The sequence below is a fragment of the Sycon ciliatum genome, chromosome 1 (assembly GCF_964019385.1).
Source record: "Sycon ciliatum chromosome 1, ocSycCili1.1, whole genome shotgun sequence".
NCBI classification, from domain to species: domain Eukaryota; kingdom Metazoa; phylum Porifera; class Calcarea; order Leucosolenida; family Sycettidae; genus Sycon; species Sycon ciliatum.
This window is the reverse complement of record NC_088643.1, coordinates 43,047,929-43,064,178: the sequence shown is the minus strand read 5'-3', so window position 1 is coordinate 43,064,178 and position 16,250 is coordinate 43,047,929. Positions and strand designations below refer to the sequence as shown.

The following is a 16,250-nucleotide window of genomic DNA, read 5'->3' as shown; positions in this document are numbered from 1 at the left end:
CCTTTGCCAAGGCTTTGGCAGGAGCGCAGCGCAACACTGACAGAGGTAGTGCTGCTGTGCAGCTCTGTGATCACGTGCTGCAATGATTGATGGTAGTGTGTATGCTTAGTTATGTCGTTATGACTGACTGTGTGTTTAGTGAGCGCTACCATACAAAGAAGTGTCGTGGGGATACCGTGTCCGCAGTTCTAGAGTCGAGACTTACTTGTGACATTTCTGCAGCGCGGCCCAGATGTCAGCAGTGCCTATGACGTTGGTTCCCCACATAACAAGGCTGGACTGCATGATGTGGTATGCCTGATCCGTAGTCTACCACCAAGACCGTCAGAATAGCCGCGTCATGGAAAGGAGAGAGCCTAGCCGTTCCGCGATCCGAATGCACGTGATTCAACGAAACACTCGACTACAACAACCTCAGCTATCAGTATCACCTCTACTACAGTAGGCTCTAGCTCTAGCAGACTAGCTATTTATTAGTATTAGCAAGAGTGCATGAAAACAGTGTTCATGCACTCTTGCTATCACAAGTATCAGATTGTACTCTTGCTATCAGACAGACTAGGCCGGGGAGCTCCGACTCCTAGTCGACTTAGACTGGATCACTGTAATTACATCAGGCCACACTACAATAGGCGTTTTTATTTCTATGTTTCTCGTCACCTGAACATAATCATAATAAATTATGCGAGAGCTCAGAGATGGAAAAAATAAAAATGACCGAAAAAAAGTTTACACATGCACAACGATCGTACTCGTACTCCGGAGCTCCCGGCACTCACTGCCCGCGTAGGCGCGTACCACACCACTGTATCGGCATTGGCCAGATGTTTTAAGCGACGATTGTAGAATATAATTTGTTGCCAGTTCAAACTTGCATGCATGCTTGTGCTGTCTAGTACTTCAAGCCCCGCATAGTACAGTTCCCGCTAAGCGCTACTGTGAGTGCATGGGTGCATGGATTGACGGCACCAGACCCCACACAACACCTTGCAGAATATGAGAAGGTAGCTATCAAAAAGGCATTGCATGCACGACACCCACACAAACAAGATCCACACGCACGCACAATTGAAGGCACAAGTAATAGCGAATCCTTGAATTACGGGGGGTAATTCAAGGATTTATGTAACACGGTATGTTTTGCCACCTAAATAATTTGTTTGTTTGGGAACCAAAAAAATGTACAAAACGCATGGACTATGCTTCCATATGACTGAAGTGGGAGACATACACATGAAGAATTTGTATGAGCCAGATACAGGAAAATTAGACCGGTTTTCACTTCAAAACACCCGCTTTACCATGAACATCCATGGCTAGGCTTTGACAGATGCAGTGTTTTAAAAAGAAAGGAAAGAGATAACTAGTAGGAACAAAGATGCACCAATACCAGTTCATGCCAGCTACATACCACTGCATGACAAATTGCATGAGACTCTGTTCACTTCAAAGTGATACTGGATTGTACTCTACTATGTACTTTCTTCAACTGTTTGTGTACAATGCCAAAAGAATCGTACATATAATGCACACGACACACATTGAAACATTAGCAAGCGAGACTGGGCGTGCTGTTCTTAGTACGTCGAAGTCAATCGGGCATGCACGCGTATGATCTGTCTGTAACGGAGCTAGCTGATCGAGGAGTATGGGCAGGAGCACATGACACATTGCCCATTGCTCGAATGTGCTATATGTGACCATGCCAGCTGTTTTCAAACAACCACCGGATTAATGCACTCGTTGAGCTTACCCTCCCAAGGCAATGCTCTCTACACCTAGAGCTGGGTATTACCGGTAGCTGGGGTAAAGAAGTGATGGCCGCTCTGCGTGGCATGGGAGAAGCGCAATGTCCCACTCAGGTCCCGTGCCTGCGAAGCAGAGTTTGGCCGAAGTTGCAGACCAACAGCCGGACAAGGTGGTACCACCTTCTGCTGAAAGTCTTGTTGGTAGCCTGTGCTAAACTCAAACTCACCTTGGCTATGCATCTTCGGGGCAGGCTTGAAGCTAGTCACGGGCGTTGTCTGTCGTCCAACAAACGATTCTTGGAATTCTGTCGTTCCCTGGAACTCTGCCGGCGGGACGCGTGCGCTCGGATGGTATGGTCTCTCCGGCTTGACATGCCACTGTTTATAATTTGCTGCGTGCGTGGTCTCTGTCAGCAACGGTTCGGAGCGCGTGCGCAATCGCGACGCAGGTCGTCTTGCACGCTCAGGCTCGCGTTGGCCGTGTTCGTGATAGACTAGCTGATGCGTAGTTCTGCTCTCCATCTCACCTTTGGGTGCAACGTACCGCCGTGCTGGCTTTGGTGCCGGTGGATTCGCTCTCCACGCATGAAAGGCTGTGCTGTGAGTAGTGTTAGTATCCAGCGGAGGTCGCTCTGCCGCTGCTTCCGGCCGAGGCTTGCAGCTCTTTGCCCTCTGATCACCACTGTGCTTTCGGAAAGCATCCATGCTTGTTGATGTGTTCTCCAGAGGGTGCTTTGAAGCGCGGTACTGATCCTTGCCTCTCTGCGGCCCCCGATCCGGTAAATCCTTCGGGCCAAAATCTGCGCCGTGCGTAGTTTCAGAGTGCATGGGTAGAGATTCACGCTCCGGCTCCTTGGGTTTCATGCTTTCGCGAGGCTGAACTTTCCTATGCTGGTATGTCTGGCCAGTTGTCGTTTCCAGGTCCATGGGCACGGAAGAGGCAATGCGCGTAGTGGGTGGCGCTGCCGTCTTGCGCCTCTCCAGAGGCCACGCTACAAAGCTCTTCGAGTGCTCGGTGACGCTCTCCAGGGGCGCCGTCGTGCGACGCCGGTGTTTGGGATAGAGTGTCTGGGCGGCGTGGCCCGCACCGTGCGACGGGTAGTGCTGCATGTACTCGCTCTGCTCCTCCACTTCACCCGACGGCCTGCGATACGCCTCGGCCGACTTCACCCGTCTCGGGTACAGCGGATGCACCGGGTAGTCGTGCTGCTGCGTTGAGATGCCCTCGACGCCGAACGAGTTGCCCACCGGTCGCTCTTTGGGCTTGCACGACGCCCGCGGCTGTACTCTGTTTCCGGTGTACGTTGTCTGGTATTCGGTCAGGTGACACACTGACCGTGGCTTCAATGGCTGATGCGGACAGCGGTGACGCCTAAATGGACAAGCACAGGACAGGTAGTTGGGACAAGGCAAATTAACACAATGTCAGGCATACGTGTATGTCAACATGAAGAGTTAAGATGCAAAATGTGAGCAGCACCCAAATTTGAGAAATTCAGATTTTGAGCTCATTGTAAACATTAGGTCATGGGGCACCTGGAGGTAAAATTGCACAAGGTCTCTGAGGAACAGGATATGCAGATCTCAGGCTTCACTTCTTATAAACTATATCCTCACAGGAAGCCTCGGAATGCGAGGTCATTGCCCTAACTATAAATTCTACCATTAGTAACGTGTGTGGCCTAACGTTAGTGTGTGTGTATGTGTGTATGTGTGTTAGTGTGTGTGTGTGTGTGTGTGTGTGTGTGTGTGTGTGTGTGTGTGTGGTGTGTGTGTGTGTCAGTGTATGCCGGAGTATGCGGTGTGGCATGTGTGTGTAAAAAAATTGAAAAATGAAAAATAGGGATTCACTGGCCAGAAAAAGTCACTTCAATCAGCTGTGTGGTGGATACCAGGCTAACATTAGTGGCGGTCAATTCATCAGCCTTGCAAGCTGTTGAATGGTGTAATCCTAGCACAAGTTGCAACATAGCTGTTCACTATCATCGCTTCCGCGATGGGCAGGTCTGAGGTCTGAGGTGTGTGTGTGTGTTTGCTGTGACTGAGGCCAATTATTATTGATCAATTTGGGTACTGTAGTCCTACTAAGCTTCATGGGATATGAATGGTGGATTGTGGCACATACACATGTACATGTATACTGCACGCTTGCAACAGATTGTTACAATATTCACACTATTAGATAATCCAACACTACTAGCACAGTACTAGCACCAGATAATCAAACACTAGTACACACTATACATCGTATCGAGCACCTACATGTAACTAATACTAAGTCTTGTTCATGTCATGTTGTAGATAGTGGCATTCCACAGGGTTTTTTTTGACACACGCACAAAATGGCCCAATATAATAATTATATTGGGCCATTTTTTTGGGCCGCTGCTGAAATACTATTTCAGCAGCGGCCATGCCTGTGTACATGTATCATTGTATGTGTGCAAGTGCTAGGTGGACCAGTGCTAATCAGCAATCGTCAACACACGACAACAGTGACTAGTGGCTGGCTGTGCACTACATAAGTCATTGCACAAGGACCGCGTGTGACGGTCTGCTGCTGATTGTTCCAACGCCACTTACCCGCAGTTGCAAATTTGACAAATACATTGCTTGTGCAGGATCGACATCTTCCCAATTCGTTCGTTCAGCACACACCGTTCAAATTACCACTACAAAGCTGTCTCGGTAAAATAGCAGGAGGTGACCAGTGACCACAACTACGAGCGGAGCATCCAGACCGTACATACATGTATGTTTTCGTAAGCCCGACACTTGATTCATCGATCGTTTCTCTCTGTTGAGCACAATGGCTGGACTGGCCACACTACTACACTCACATCTCTTCACTACAGTTACTGCAATAAGTCAAACCCTGAGGCTTCTATGCAGGTGAATCACTCCAACTTAGTCCAAGTGTTCCACTGCCACCTTCAACAAAAAAACATTGGTAAAGCAAACACAGTCTGACTTGTACATGACTGTCAGATCGACAGGATCATCAGATTCTTGTGAAGCGGCCTTCGTGTCCACCTCATCACGCCCACAAGGCTACATTGATGTTATCTTCTTCCTGGTTAGGTGTAATCATGGTAATCATGATGCTGAGATTGAACAACCGCCCTGTACCAGGACTTGAAGTCATGGTGAAGACGTTTGGCCTTCAAGCCAAACCGTGACGGTACCATGGTTACGTAGCTCTTGCAAAAGATTCAGTGTAGCCTGTGGCTGTAGCCTAGTGAGTGTAGGGTGCGTAGATAGATCTACGACGCTCAAGTCGATGGTCGATGTCACCACGATGTACATGTGACGTGAAAGGATTTGTGGAAAAAGTCGTGAAAATGATTTGCGTGATCAATCAGTCACGTCACATGCATACACGTACGTACACACAGACTGAATGAACGATTTTTTTGAAAATCTCTGAAAACAGAGGACAATATTCACAACACCGATTGAATATTCTCAATCAGACCTGCCTGTGCTTTTTGTATTCAATGGCGTCCAGTTCTCTTCACCCCTAGGGTGCCTTCGTGCGTGCTTTTAGAACGCTTGGTCAAGCTTTATGGCGCAAGTTGCAGAATGGCTGAGGAAGAAGAAGCACGAGCAATGCAGCTCACCGAATTGGAGCAAGAGTTGATTGAAAAGCGACGAAGACTGGAGCTATTGGATCAGCAGTTGCAAGAAGAAGGTAGTGCCAGTGCAGCTTCGAGCCCTTCTTCAAGTAAGTCTTTGTGTTCTTAGCTCTTTTTGTAATCGGCAGAGAGTTGCATCATAACGCTCGGATACGATCTTGTGCTAATTGTTGAGAGTACCCCATTTTATTTTTAGCATCAACTAAACGAAGAACTGGGAAGTACTCAGGATTCGGAGGATGCATGCAGTACGCGTCTGTTGAAAAGAGATTAAAATTGATCATTAGAAAATGCGGCTGGTGCGTTGATAGTATGTTGGCGAAAGACAAAAGTGTATTGGGAATAATGGCACTTAGACCTTGACAATCACCAACAAATGTTTAGTTTCCAGTAGGAACATGATACCAGCATTGTAGTCTCCAATTAATTTGTCCCTGCGGGAATTTGCGGAAAAACTCTCGAAAACTTGCGCAAGAAATTGCGGCAGAAAACAACAAAAAATGCGACGAAAAGTGCGGAATGATGCAGAACTTGCCAGGAATTCGCGGAAGTATTTGCAGAAAATTGCGGGTTTGGGCCAAAATCACGAAATTTGTTGCATCGTATATCTACTCCACGGCTGTCAAGAAGCGGCAACTTAGAAAGATGGCGTCGGTTCGAGATGGCATGGTAACCGCGCACGTGCCGTGGTCCGTGACTTGCTCATGTATGCACGCAAATGCAAGTCACAAACTCACAAAGATCGTCTTTGCATTTGGAGAAAATATCTTCGACTCTCTTTGGAGGTTGGCGAGGTTTGCCTAATCTTTACTTGATTGCGATGCCGGTATGTCCTCTCAATAATTAGAACAAAGAGAGCTGATGATCGCTTCATTGCTGAGCAGAAGTAACAATCAACTCTCCTCATGTCCTCAGTGCCAAAGGCAGACGACTGCAATTCCACAACGCTCATTTCACGATGATGGAAACAATAATTGTGTACTAGTACACACTTGGACCATTTGGTCATCCCTATTCTAGCCGCTAGTCCGTCCAGCAAGCAGATATTGACTATTACGATAAGGACAACTGCGTGAACGAGGGCTCGCCCAGCAAATACAATTCAAGTCGTGACTCCAGTCAAGATTAGGGTCTTTACTCGAGAACTTCACAAATACAGGCCAAGGCACCCCACAAAACTGATAGATGGCACGAACGAAAGACAAATAGGCTAGACAAAGTGTCCCAAGTGATTGAAAACAGCAGATCTACCAAAATAAGACAGCTACATGTGCCTAAACAACGATTCCCATACAGTAGAGAGTTGTATCAGGCAGAATGAAAGCCTTGGAAGTGCACAAATACAGCCACGACCGCCACAAAAATTGGACGACCGCCACAAAAAATTTCTCATTGCTCTACCTCCTTGAAGGGTGAAAGCTACCAGTTATCCTATAGCGATGTCAGTTTATGCCTGCTGGAACCCCCCCCCCCCCCAAAGCCCGCACGAAATACCTTCCAAATAATTCCAGGATGCAATTGCAGCTCCAGACAGGAGGAAGAAGAACACCGTGAAAAATAACGGCAACGATGCCCAAACTCTCGGGAAACGGCTGAAGTCTTCCTGAAGATGTTAACATTGAATAGCCATCGATTACCAGCGTGGTTTGGTGACTTTAGAACTGTTTTGAGACTTAGAACGAAGCGATATCTCAAATTTGATGGAATTGTTACCTGTCAAATGCGTGGGCGAGCAGGCCAGCTGACTGGTTATGCATGAAGATGCATGAGCATGCATTGATTTTTCATGGTTCACGTGCAGAAAACTAAGTTGCCGCGATCCAAGTGCAGCTAACAGCCGTGACTCGGGATAGGGCTTGAAAGTGCTACGTCACAGCATAGCAATGGCATAGCAACAATTTGAAAAATTCAAAAACTGGATCCACCTGGATCCAGTTTTTGTATGGATCCAAGCACATTTCAAGTGGTCTTACTCACAGCAAGGTGATGTAGCCAGTGAAACTGACTGATTTGGCTAGTGGGGGCGGGGTGACAACTGGTGGCGAAGTAAAAGTCGCACCTGCATACGACATGAGTGGGTTGCCATGCACCCACGTACTGAGGCAATTGCAAAGTCACACCTTAGTGGATCCAAAATAGAAATCTGATGTCAACTTACTACTCCCAGGCCGTTTTTGACGTCATCACTTTCAAGCCCTATTAGTACGAGTCGTACTGTGCAAATAACCTACAGGATCATGGAAAGCACTGCGTGAAAAGTGCATAGAAATGTGAGATATAGTGCAGAAAACAACATAAAAGGCGGGAAATTGCGGATTTTGCTGAAAATCGCGGGTTTGGGCCAAAATCGCGAAATTTCTTGCATCCGTGGAATTGCGATTTCCTGGAGGGACAGTCCAATGCTCGTATACAGTACAACCTTAGGCCCGATAGCGTGCAAGCTGTAAATTCTGGAGTCTGTACATGCTGGCCTGCAATATGTGACCCTAGGGTGCAAGTACGAATATCCAAGTCTACGAGTGAGAGTAGCATTCTGTTTTCGCACTTTTTGTGCATTACCGTGTTACAGTATGTTGATCCTAAGAAGTTGGAAATTTCAGCAGGACATAGCGTGGTGTGACAGATTAGGGAACATTGCCACCTGCAGTTATTCGTATTCGCAGGCCTCTTACGCCACCATAATCACCCTGTCCTGAACATTATCTGAAATACATCACCTCCAAGAGTGTGTGACTCCGCTGTCAGTGTATCAGTGCTGTCTGGACAGAATTTCTCAAGTTGGCGTCATTTTTTTATGATGTCGTGCACTGTGTACATGTACGTACTATCAGACATATCCTGGCCCGGTGGTGGACAACTTCCTGGTTGATCCCGTGCAAACTAGTGCAAGACCTTAGGGATCTAGAAACCATGCGTGATGCATTCTCCCGGTAGAAACGTCTCACTTTTCTCGTGCGATCGATGCCTCGTAAAAATGACGTCGACTTGAAATTCTGTCGGGACACCAGTGCACATGGGAGTTGCACACTCTTGGTGGTTCTGCAGTCTTCGTATTGGTATAAGCAATTTTCCCAAGTCCTCACCAGACCATTACCGTGAAGAGATCGCTTTTTTTGCAAAACCTCCAACCCGCTACACAAAAAGTCCTTTGCAGAATTCACATTACGCAGCAAGTCGCAACCTAGCACAAAAGACATTATGGTGCAAGTTTGCATAGTGACTATAGTTTCTACATTTTGAGAGATAATAGCCAGGCAAGTGCAGAGGTGATGATATAAGTGACGTGACACATATTTATAAGTTGGTGTGTGTGTGTTGTTGACACTTGTTGTTGTTGACTTTTATTTTACTTCACCAATTGCACAGGCATGATTGCCTTCTTACCGGCCCATAGGTCCGGTTCTCACAGAAAGATGAAGGTGTGTGTGTGTGTGTGTGTGTGTGTGTGTGTGTGTGTGTGTGTGTGTGGTGTGGTGAGCCCATAAGTGGGATCATTTTCAAGTCCACCCAGAGTTTTGGGGATTTCAGGGGGTGTCGGCCGTTGGGCGGTTCAGTAGCCAATTGAGTCATCTTTCCAAGATTCCTTTTGAGTCTCTCTCCCCTCTCCCTGGGAGACCCACGTGACCAGTTCTGGCAGTGAGCAACAAGTACAAGTGTGTGTGTGTGTGTGCGCGCGCGCGTGCGGGGGTCAAATGTTAATGATGGAGTGGGTGAATATTCTCAAGATTCTCAAGTCAGGCGTAGCTATCCATTAGAGGTGTCAAGTCCGAGATGTCGTGCTCAGTGTAATAACAGCAGTGTCCTTTCTTCTGTCTTGTGTTTGTAACACAGGTAAATCAAGCAAGAAGTCCCATTCATCTCCCCATAGCCAACCTGACGTTACCTCTCGTTCCGGTGGTGCTAGCACGTCCAGCCACTCGTCCGAGCGGTCTAAACCGCACAGCAGCAGCCGGCGAATCGTTACGAAGGGCAGCAGTTTGGAGAGATCGTCCAGTGTCACCACTGCTGACAGTAGTGCTAGTAGTGCTGCACTTGCTGCCAGCAGTAGCACCAGTAGATCTATTAGTCGCCACCATAGCTCTCATAGCAAGCACACCAGCAGTCACCGCGACGACCATCGCGATAGCCACCGCGACGAGCACCGCGATAGTCACCGCGATGAGCACCGCGATCAGCACCGCGATCATTCTTCTAAGCACTCATCACATCATCGCGACCGAGACTCTGCACGTTCCAAGCATCATCACCATCGTGGCGATGCCAGAAGTGGCAAGGAGCATAGCCACAAGCGTTCCAATACATCATCAGCTTCTGCGTCTGCCCCATCTGCCAAGCGCAGCAAATCCGGCAGTGGCTCTGGCCGCACAGTGGTCGTGACGCAAAGCAAGCCAATTAGAGTAGACTCCAGCTCCGATGGTGATGCACCTAGTCCTACCACTTCTGGCAACGTGAAAAAAACAGCCAGGCGGAATCGTACTGACTCTACCAGTAGCCGCAGTAGTACTTCAAGTAGTAGTAGCGACGGAAGCAATGTGGCCGCTGCCAGGAAGAAGGTTAGCTCCAGCAGTAGTAGTGATAGTGATAGCGATAGTAGTGTGGAGCGTGCTGGCCGCTCGGGTAGCAATAGGAAGAGGCCAGCTTCCATTCCTGTACACAAATTGACGCCACCCGATGACAGAAGTAGCATTCCGATGGCACTGCGCCCCATTACACCCACCCAGTACACGGACAGTGCTTCCGAGGAGGATCTTCCCGGAAATGAATTTGATGCGTCTCCCTCGCCAGCCGGGCTTGACACGGGCGGTGCGTCTTCACCCGAGTTCTCTTTCTACCTGCCAGCGCTGGAAGGCTGCCGCAACGTGGATGAATTTGAGTACCTGAATCGCATTGAGGAAGGCACCTATGGCGTCGTGTTCCGTGGGAAAGAGAAGAAAACAGGTGTGCGTGATGTTAGACTGTCTGAATTGTGAATTTGTTGGCTGCCAACGACACCACCTGCGATGGGGTCTCGGATACATATTTGTGAAAATATAAGTTTTAATATCCTAGTTTGAATTGAAATAGCTACAGTGAAGTAGTCGTAGCACCCTAAGAATAGTGTTGCATGCATGTCTGGTTCAAGACTATAACCCAATATTTGTGCATTGTACTGTTTTATGAATATCGTATGAGTGTACCAAGGGCCGTGAGTTGGCTAAAGTGACTGTATATTGTAGGGGTGAAACAATTATACCGAGTACTCGAGTACTCGCTCGGTTTTTTCAAAAATAATCGTACTCAGAATAAATCAGAGTACTCGTTCATACATGGTGCATGCATTTATCACAGAAATCTGCAGTTTCAGAGTAGCAGTCGGCAGATATTGAGGTGCAGACTGTGTGGTGAACATTTGTTCACGAGTAGAGAGAGCCCAAATGACCCACGAACCTATATACCCGAGAAAAATGACTGCTACTCGCTTCAATCAGGGTTGTATCATGTGATTTTAAGGGCCTTGGTGTGCAATTTTAGGAGACGAAGAATACTCGAATACTCGAATATTCGATCGGAGAAAATCAGAGTACTCGAACTCGGGATCTCAGTGCCAACTTTCACCCCTAGTATGTTGTCACTCTGTATAGTTGATGGGTCAGCTGCTGGAGAGCATGCCAGTACCTTCCATCCACTTCAATGTGCCAACACATGAACAGTGCGTTTTGTTTCTGGCTTCATCAAGGCGGCGTTCTTTCAAAGCTGCTTGCGCCAGTGAGTGCAGTGTTCAAAACAGGATCCTATGTGAAACAGGCTGTTTAACATTACATTGCCATGTGCATGTGCTAATTTTGGAGATGAACCTATTGCCTTTATGAGAATGGTATTAATCTCTTCTTGTCACTGTCATGTCGTATTGGTTCACTGCAGGGAGAATTGTGGCCCTGAAAAAGCTCAAAATGGAGAAAGAGAAGGAAGGATTTCCTATCACATCTTTGCGTGAGGTCAACACATTGTTGAAGTCTAAACATCCCAACGTGGTAGACTTGCAAGTAAGGAATCATGCAACAGCATCATTATTAATGTGAACGTCGTTGTTTTACTTATATCAGTGGTGCAGACTTCACCGCTCGTCAGTAAGCTAATGAAGTTTGTACTCCAAGACTGCTACATTACATAGCGCTTTGCAGCCTAAACATCACTAGGGATATCAACTTACAGTAGCTCTCCATTTTCCTATCCATCAAATTGATCAATCTCAATTAACTTGGAGGTCTCAAAGAATCCAATGGGTGGTCTATTACTTCTGTCTTTTTCTTCACTTTCCCATAGGAAGTAGCAGTTGGCTCAAACATGGATAAGATCTTCCTTGTCATGGAGTATGTGGAGCATGATCTCAAGGCCCTGATGGAGTCCATGAAGGAAGGATTTTTGATCGGTGAGTCACTGAGTTTTGTCGCAGGCTATCCTCCGGTGGTGAGTAATCAACTTCTGTTCGCCGGTTATCCCCTGTATCATTATTTTTCTTAGAAGAAAGTGGCATCTTCTGACATCGAAGCTTGTGCTTCCTGCCAACCGTTTGGCACTAGAATTCGTTTTCTCATTCAGTTAACCCCACCCTATAGAAGTGCTCAAGAACCAGACATACTGTAATAGTAATGTACAAAGCATCTTGTGATCAACACTTTTGTTTTCTTTTTAAAATAATTTTACACTGTTGTGATCTCCAGCAGTATAGTTTTACTTATCTAAATGATGTGCAATACATCGTGTACAGTGTGCCTGACTATTTTTATTTTGCCTTGGTCCCCATCTTTACCGCTTTGACGTATTCTTGTTCCGCTCACTCATCTACTCTTGCTGCGATTGTTGAACTGTTATCTGTTCCAGGCGAAGTGAAGACATTACTGCGACAGCTCCTGGCTGCTGTTCATCATTTGCATGATAACTGGATTTTGCATCGCGATTTGAAGACCTCTAACCTGCTGCTCAGTCACAAAGGAATTCTGAAGGTTGGTTCCTATAATTAATACTTCGAAGTACGCTGGTGACAAGTCAAATGCGACCCCTGGATTTTTACGTATGAGTGCTGCGTAGCTTTAATAATCATAGTTGGAATTTCTCCTGATGAAAATTGATATCTATCCAAAGTGTCATTGTTGCCTGTTGGTTGCCCTGGCTTAGACCTTTTAGTCATGACAACCGACAGCCCCCTTTCTTTGCATGAGATCTAACTGTTCATGCGTCCGGGGCTTGGAGTTGACATACTAGTAGATGTTATCTCTGAATGGCACACACCCTAGTAGTCTCCTGTGGTACTTACTCTTGAGTCCTTGACCTTCAACTGGCAACATGCTGGCAATTGGTCTACATGAATACATGTTCTGCAATCTTCCATTGTAGCATGGACTGTGGTGTGTGTGATCCTGACTGCTCCATCGTCTGTCTTCTGGGATGACAGCAAGGACTGAATGTCGTTTTGCTTTTCTCCATTTGGTTTGCCCTGCTGTAGGTTGGTGACTTTGGTCTTGCCCGTGAGTACGGTTCACCACCGAAACCGTATACACCTATTGTAGTGACACTATGGTATCGAGCACCCGAGCTTCTTCTCGGCTCAAAGGTCAGCGCAACTGCATATTTCTCAACTGTGTACTTCGTCATGTTCTTATGATTGTCTTATGTTGCTGTGCCACTGGATGTTTGCTTTTCAAATTAAAATTCTGCCACCGCTGTTGCAGCTTTTTGGTTGATATGTTTGACTACTAGTACGAGGGGTGTGGTGAAAGTATATTTTGTAGTATATGTACATAATAGATTTGGGGTCTCCCCCCCCCCCCCTCTCTCTCTCTCTCTCTCCCTCTTCGTTGCTCACTGGTTTTTCATTTGGTGTGTTGTTCTTTTCCAGATGTACACCACTGCAGTGGATATGTGGTCTGTGGGATGTATCTTTGCTGAGCTAGTCCTGATGAAACCCCTGTTCCAGGGCCGCACAGAAATCGATCAAATCCAACAGATCTTCAAGGTTGGTTGATGTGGTGCGTGTACCAAAATTCATGTCTTCCAATCCCCAAATTCATTCTTTTTTAGAAAGTTGAGCCTGGGTTTCTGCCTTCAAAGGTAGCCTGGTAACCAAGTTCTCTGAGTTTTCAACTGAGAGAAATGTTTAATCCTTGTGTTATGTGTACACACACAGCCTTTACTGTAGGTTGTAATTTCTGCAACTGTCTGGTGTGTTGGACGCCTTGATCCTTGAGGGTGGTGGCGTTCTTACGGATGCGGAAAGCTCGGTGTCTAGCCGAGTGTCACGCAAACCGTGAATTTGTTGATGTGTTGCACTCGCCTTTGAAGTATTGCATGCAGAAGCTATCACTGATTTCGTTAATAATTATGGTTATATGCACCTGCCCTCGATGTTTTCGTGTTCTGTGATGTGATTGTAGGCTTATGCGGATGCTTGGGAGATATTTTCTGTTGGAGGCTGTCCTCTGTCCTGTTTGCTTGACATTTCTAACATGCTGTTCTTTTCTGTCCTGTGTTCTGGATTGTGTACCGTGGTAGCTTTTGGGGAGACCCAATGAGAAGATATGGCCAGGTTGGAAAGATCTTCCAGCAGTGCAAAAGGTGAGTCTACAATGTGTGTGTGTGTGGGTGCGTGCGCGTGTGCGTGCGTGTGTGTTTGTGTCATGTATGTCATGTACATGTATGTCATGTTTGGCCTTACTTCTGAGTTCTGACTGTGTTATGCTTGCTTGCTCAGGTGACATTTGCAGAACAGCCATACAATCATTTGAAAGAGAAGCTTCCCACCTTGACCGGTAATGGCATCAAGCTTCTCAACAAGTAAGTGAATACTGGATTGTTAGAGCTGAGGCAAAGAGAATATAAACGTGTTCTCTTGAGCGTGAGTGCTGGTAGAAGGTGCAAACATTGCTAATCTCTTGTGTCTAGAGCCTATTTCAGTGCAGGTCATGTGATAGTTTGGCTGTAGTAGTCTTTGTCAGTACCCCACATCTGATCATGTTTTTAAAAGGTAGCTGGAAACTAAATCAGATTTTCAAATTGGCCCGAAATGTTAGGGATTTGAAGTGTGGAGTGTCTTCAGTGTGCCATGTAGGGATGAAATGGCCAAAAAAGTAACTGGTCTCCATCAATATTGTGGAGTAATGAGCACCCCGAAATTGGAAATTTTCGAGATGTTTCTAAAAATAACCACTAAAATAGGCCATTACAAGAAATTGGCCGGACATTTTTCGCTAATATTTTACAAATCAAGTTAATCAACTCTACCAAGTGTAAGATACTAGTAAAACCAAGAAAAGTGACTGTTCACGACGAAACGTGTTTTGATTTCCTTTCCAGCTACCTTAACTACACCATGTTGCTCCCTTGTCCAGCTTTTCTTTTCCGTATTGCCAAAAACGATAGCAAACGATTTGTGATTTGCATTTGCTTCTCACAGGATGCTAACGTTTGACCCCGATCAGCGTATCTCGGCAGAAGACAGCATGGCAGACGACTTCTTCAAGGTGGGCTATACGTACACGTGTTTGTCTGCGATCATTCGGTGCACCTTTACTCTCCATTCCCGTCCCTGCGCCCACCACTGGCACAAGCACACTATTACTGGACAGACATACAGGCCGGGAAATGGTGGGCTGTTTCGCTGGAACTTAAAGTTTTGGTCTCTGGGCGGCGGGAGCAGCTTTTCTGGACTGCTGCCTAGTGGTGTTTCCAATTGTTGTTGTTGTCATTGCAAGTTCGGCTCAGGACGGCTGCACTTGTATTTGAATAGAATGTATCAACACAGGCCCTGTGAAATGTCATAATGCGACGGAGTATCCTATTATGACAGTGAATGTACATATGACAGTCAGCAGCTGACGTTACTCAGCTAAATGCTGATTTTGTGAAATACTCTGTGTTGTTGTTGTTGTTCTGCTTCTTCCTGCTGTCTGTAGGAGGCACCTTTGCCCGTTGATCCAGCCATGTTTCCAACGTGGCCTGCCCGATCTGAGTTGCCGCGAAGCAAGAAAATTAGCCGGTCTCCCAAGGCTCCAGATGGTGGTGGAGGAATTTCGGTAAGTCTGTGTGTGTGTGTGTGTGTGTGTGTGTGTGTATGTGTGTGTGTGCACGTGTACATGCATATGTATTCTGTGCCCACGGATATTGATACTCCCGGTGGAAGAGAGCTGTAAAACTAAGCATTTCTAATATTTTCTATCAAGGAAATGTGGTGTTTATTTGCTCTATTCAGTGTTTGATCGTGTGTCTGTGTGTGCGTGTGTGCTTGCTTGCGTGCGTGTCTGTTTGCGTACAGGATTTGTTGAGCAAGGATCAGGATGGCTTCCACCTCACACGAGCTAGCCATGGCTCCTCCAAGAAAGGCATGGGCTTTACTTTGAAATTCTGAAGTTCATGTGTTTTTCTTCACTATCAAAGTAGCCTTAGTTGTCCATGTCTAGCCAAACTTGATTCCCTTAGTTGTTGTACTGCAAGATTCGGCCATTTTTCTTCAGCTCAACGAGATGGTGTTTTTAAAGACTTGCCATTTTAGTCACCGTGCACATTTTCTTAACTTACTTTTTTCCAAGAGCGTCGTCTAGGATCAAATTTTGTAGTTCGTCTTGCTTTTGTGCATGAAGTATTACGCCATTCCTTGAAGTCGATTTCCGACCTATTCACTACTTGTCTTTTGTGGTGGGAATGAGGTGCTCTCTCTCTCTCTCTCTCTCTCCTTCCTCTCCTCTCCCTCTCCTCTCCCTCTCCTCTCCCTCTCCTCTCCCTCTCCTCTCCCTCTCCTCTCCCTCCCCTCTCCTCCCCTCTCCTCTCCTCCCTCCCTCCCTCTCCCTCTCTCTCTCTCTCTCTCCCTCTCTCCCTCTCTCCCTCTCTCTCCCTC

General features: G+C 46.6%; 2 protein-coding genes across 2 annotated transcripts; one reads left to right on the top strand and one right to left on the bottom strand.

Moving 5' to 3' along the window:
- Positions 1–995: 995 nt before the first annotated feature.
- LOC135827309 (stabilizer of axonemal microtubules 1-like) lies at positions 996–4,843 on the bottom strand. Its single transcript, XM_065339840.1, has 2 exons — positions 4,332–4,843; positions 996–3,120 (listed from the first exon to the last, which is right to left on the bottom strand). Exons 1-2 carry the CDS (start codon positions 4,376–4,378, stop codon positions 1,779–1,781), a joined length of 1,389 nt encoding a protein of 462 aa, XP_065195912.1. The 5' UTR covers positions 4,379–4,843; the 3' UTR covers positions 996–1,778.
- A 324-nt stretch (positions 4,844–5,167) lies between these two features.
- Positions 5,168–15,784, top strand: LOC135827290 (cyclin-dependent kinase 11B-like). The gene is made up of 12 exons (XM_065339820.1): positions 5,168–5,472; positions 9,215–10,321; positions 11,285–11,406; positions 11,687–11,792; positions 12,245–12,366; positions 12,867–12,974; positions 13,260–13,376; positions 13,913–13,975; positions 14,112–14,194; positions 14,814–14,880; positions 15,313–15,432; positions 15,672–15,784. Exons 1-12 carry the CDS (start codon positions 5,331–5,333, stop codon positions 15,762–15,764), a joined length of 2,250 nt encoding a protein of 749 aa, XP_065195892.1. The 5' UTR covers positions 5,168–5,330; the 3' UTR covers positions 15,765–15,784.
- The last annotated feature ends 466 nt before the right edge of the window (positions 15,785–16,250 follow it).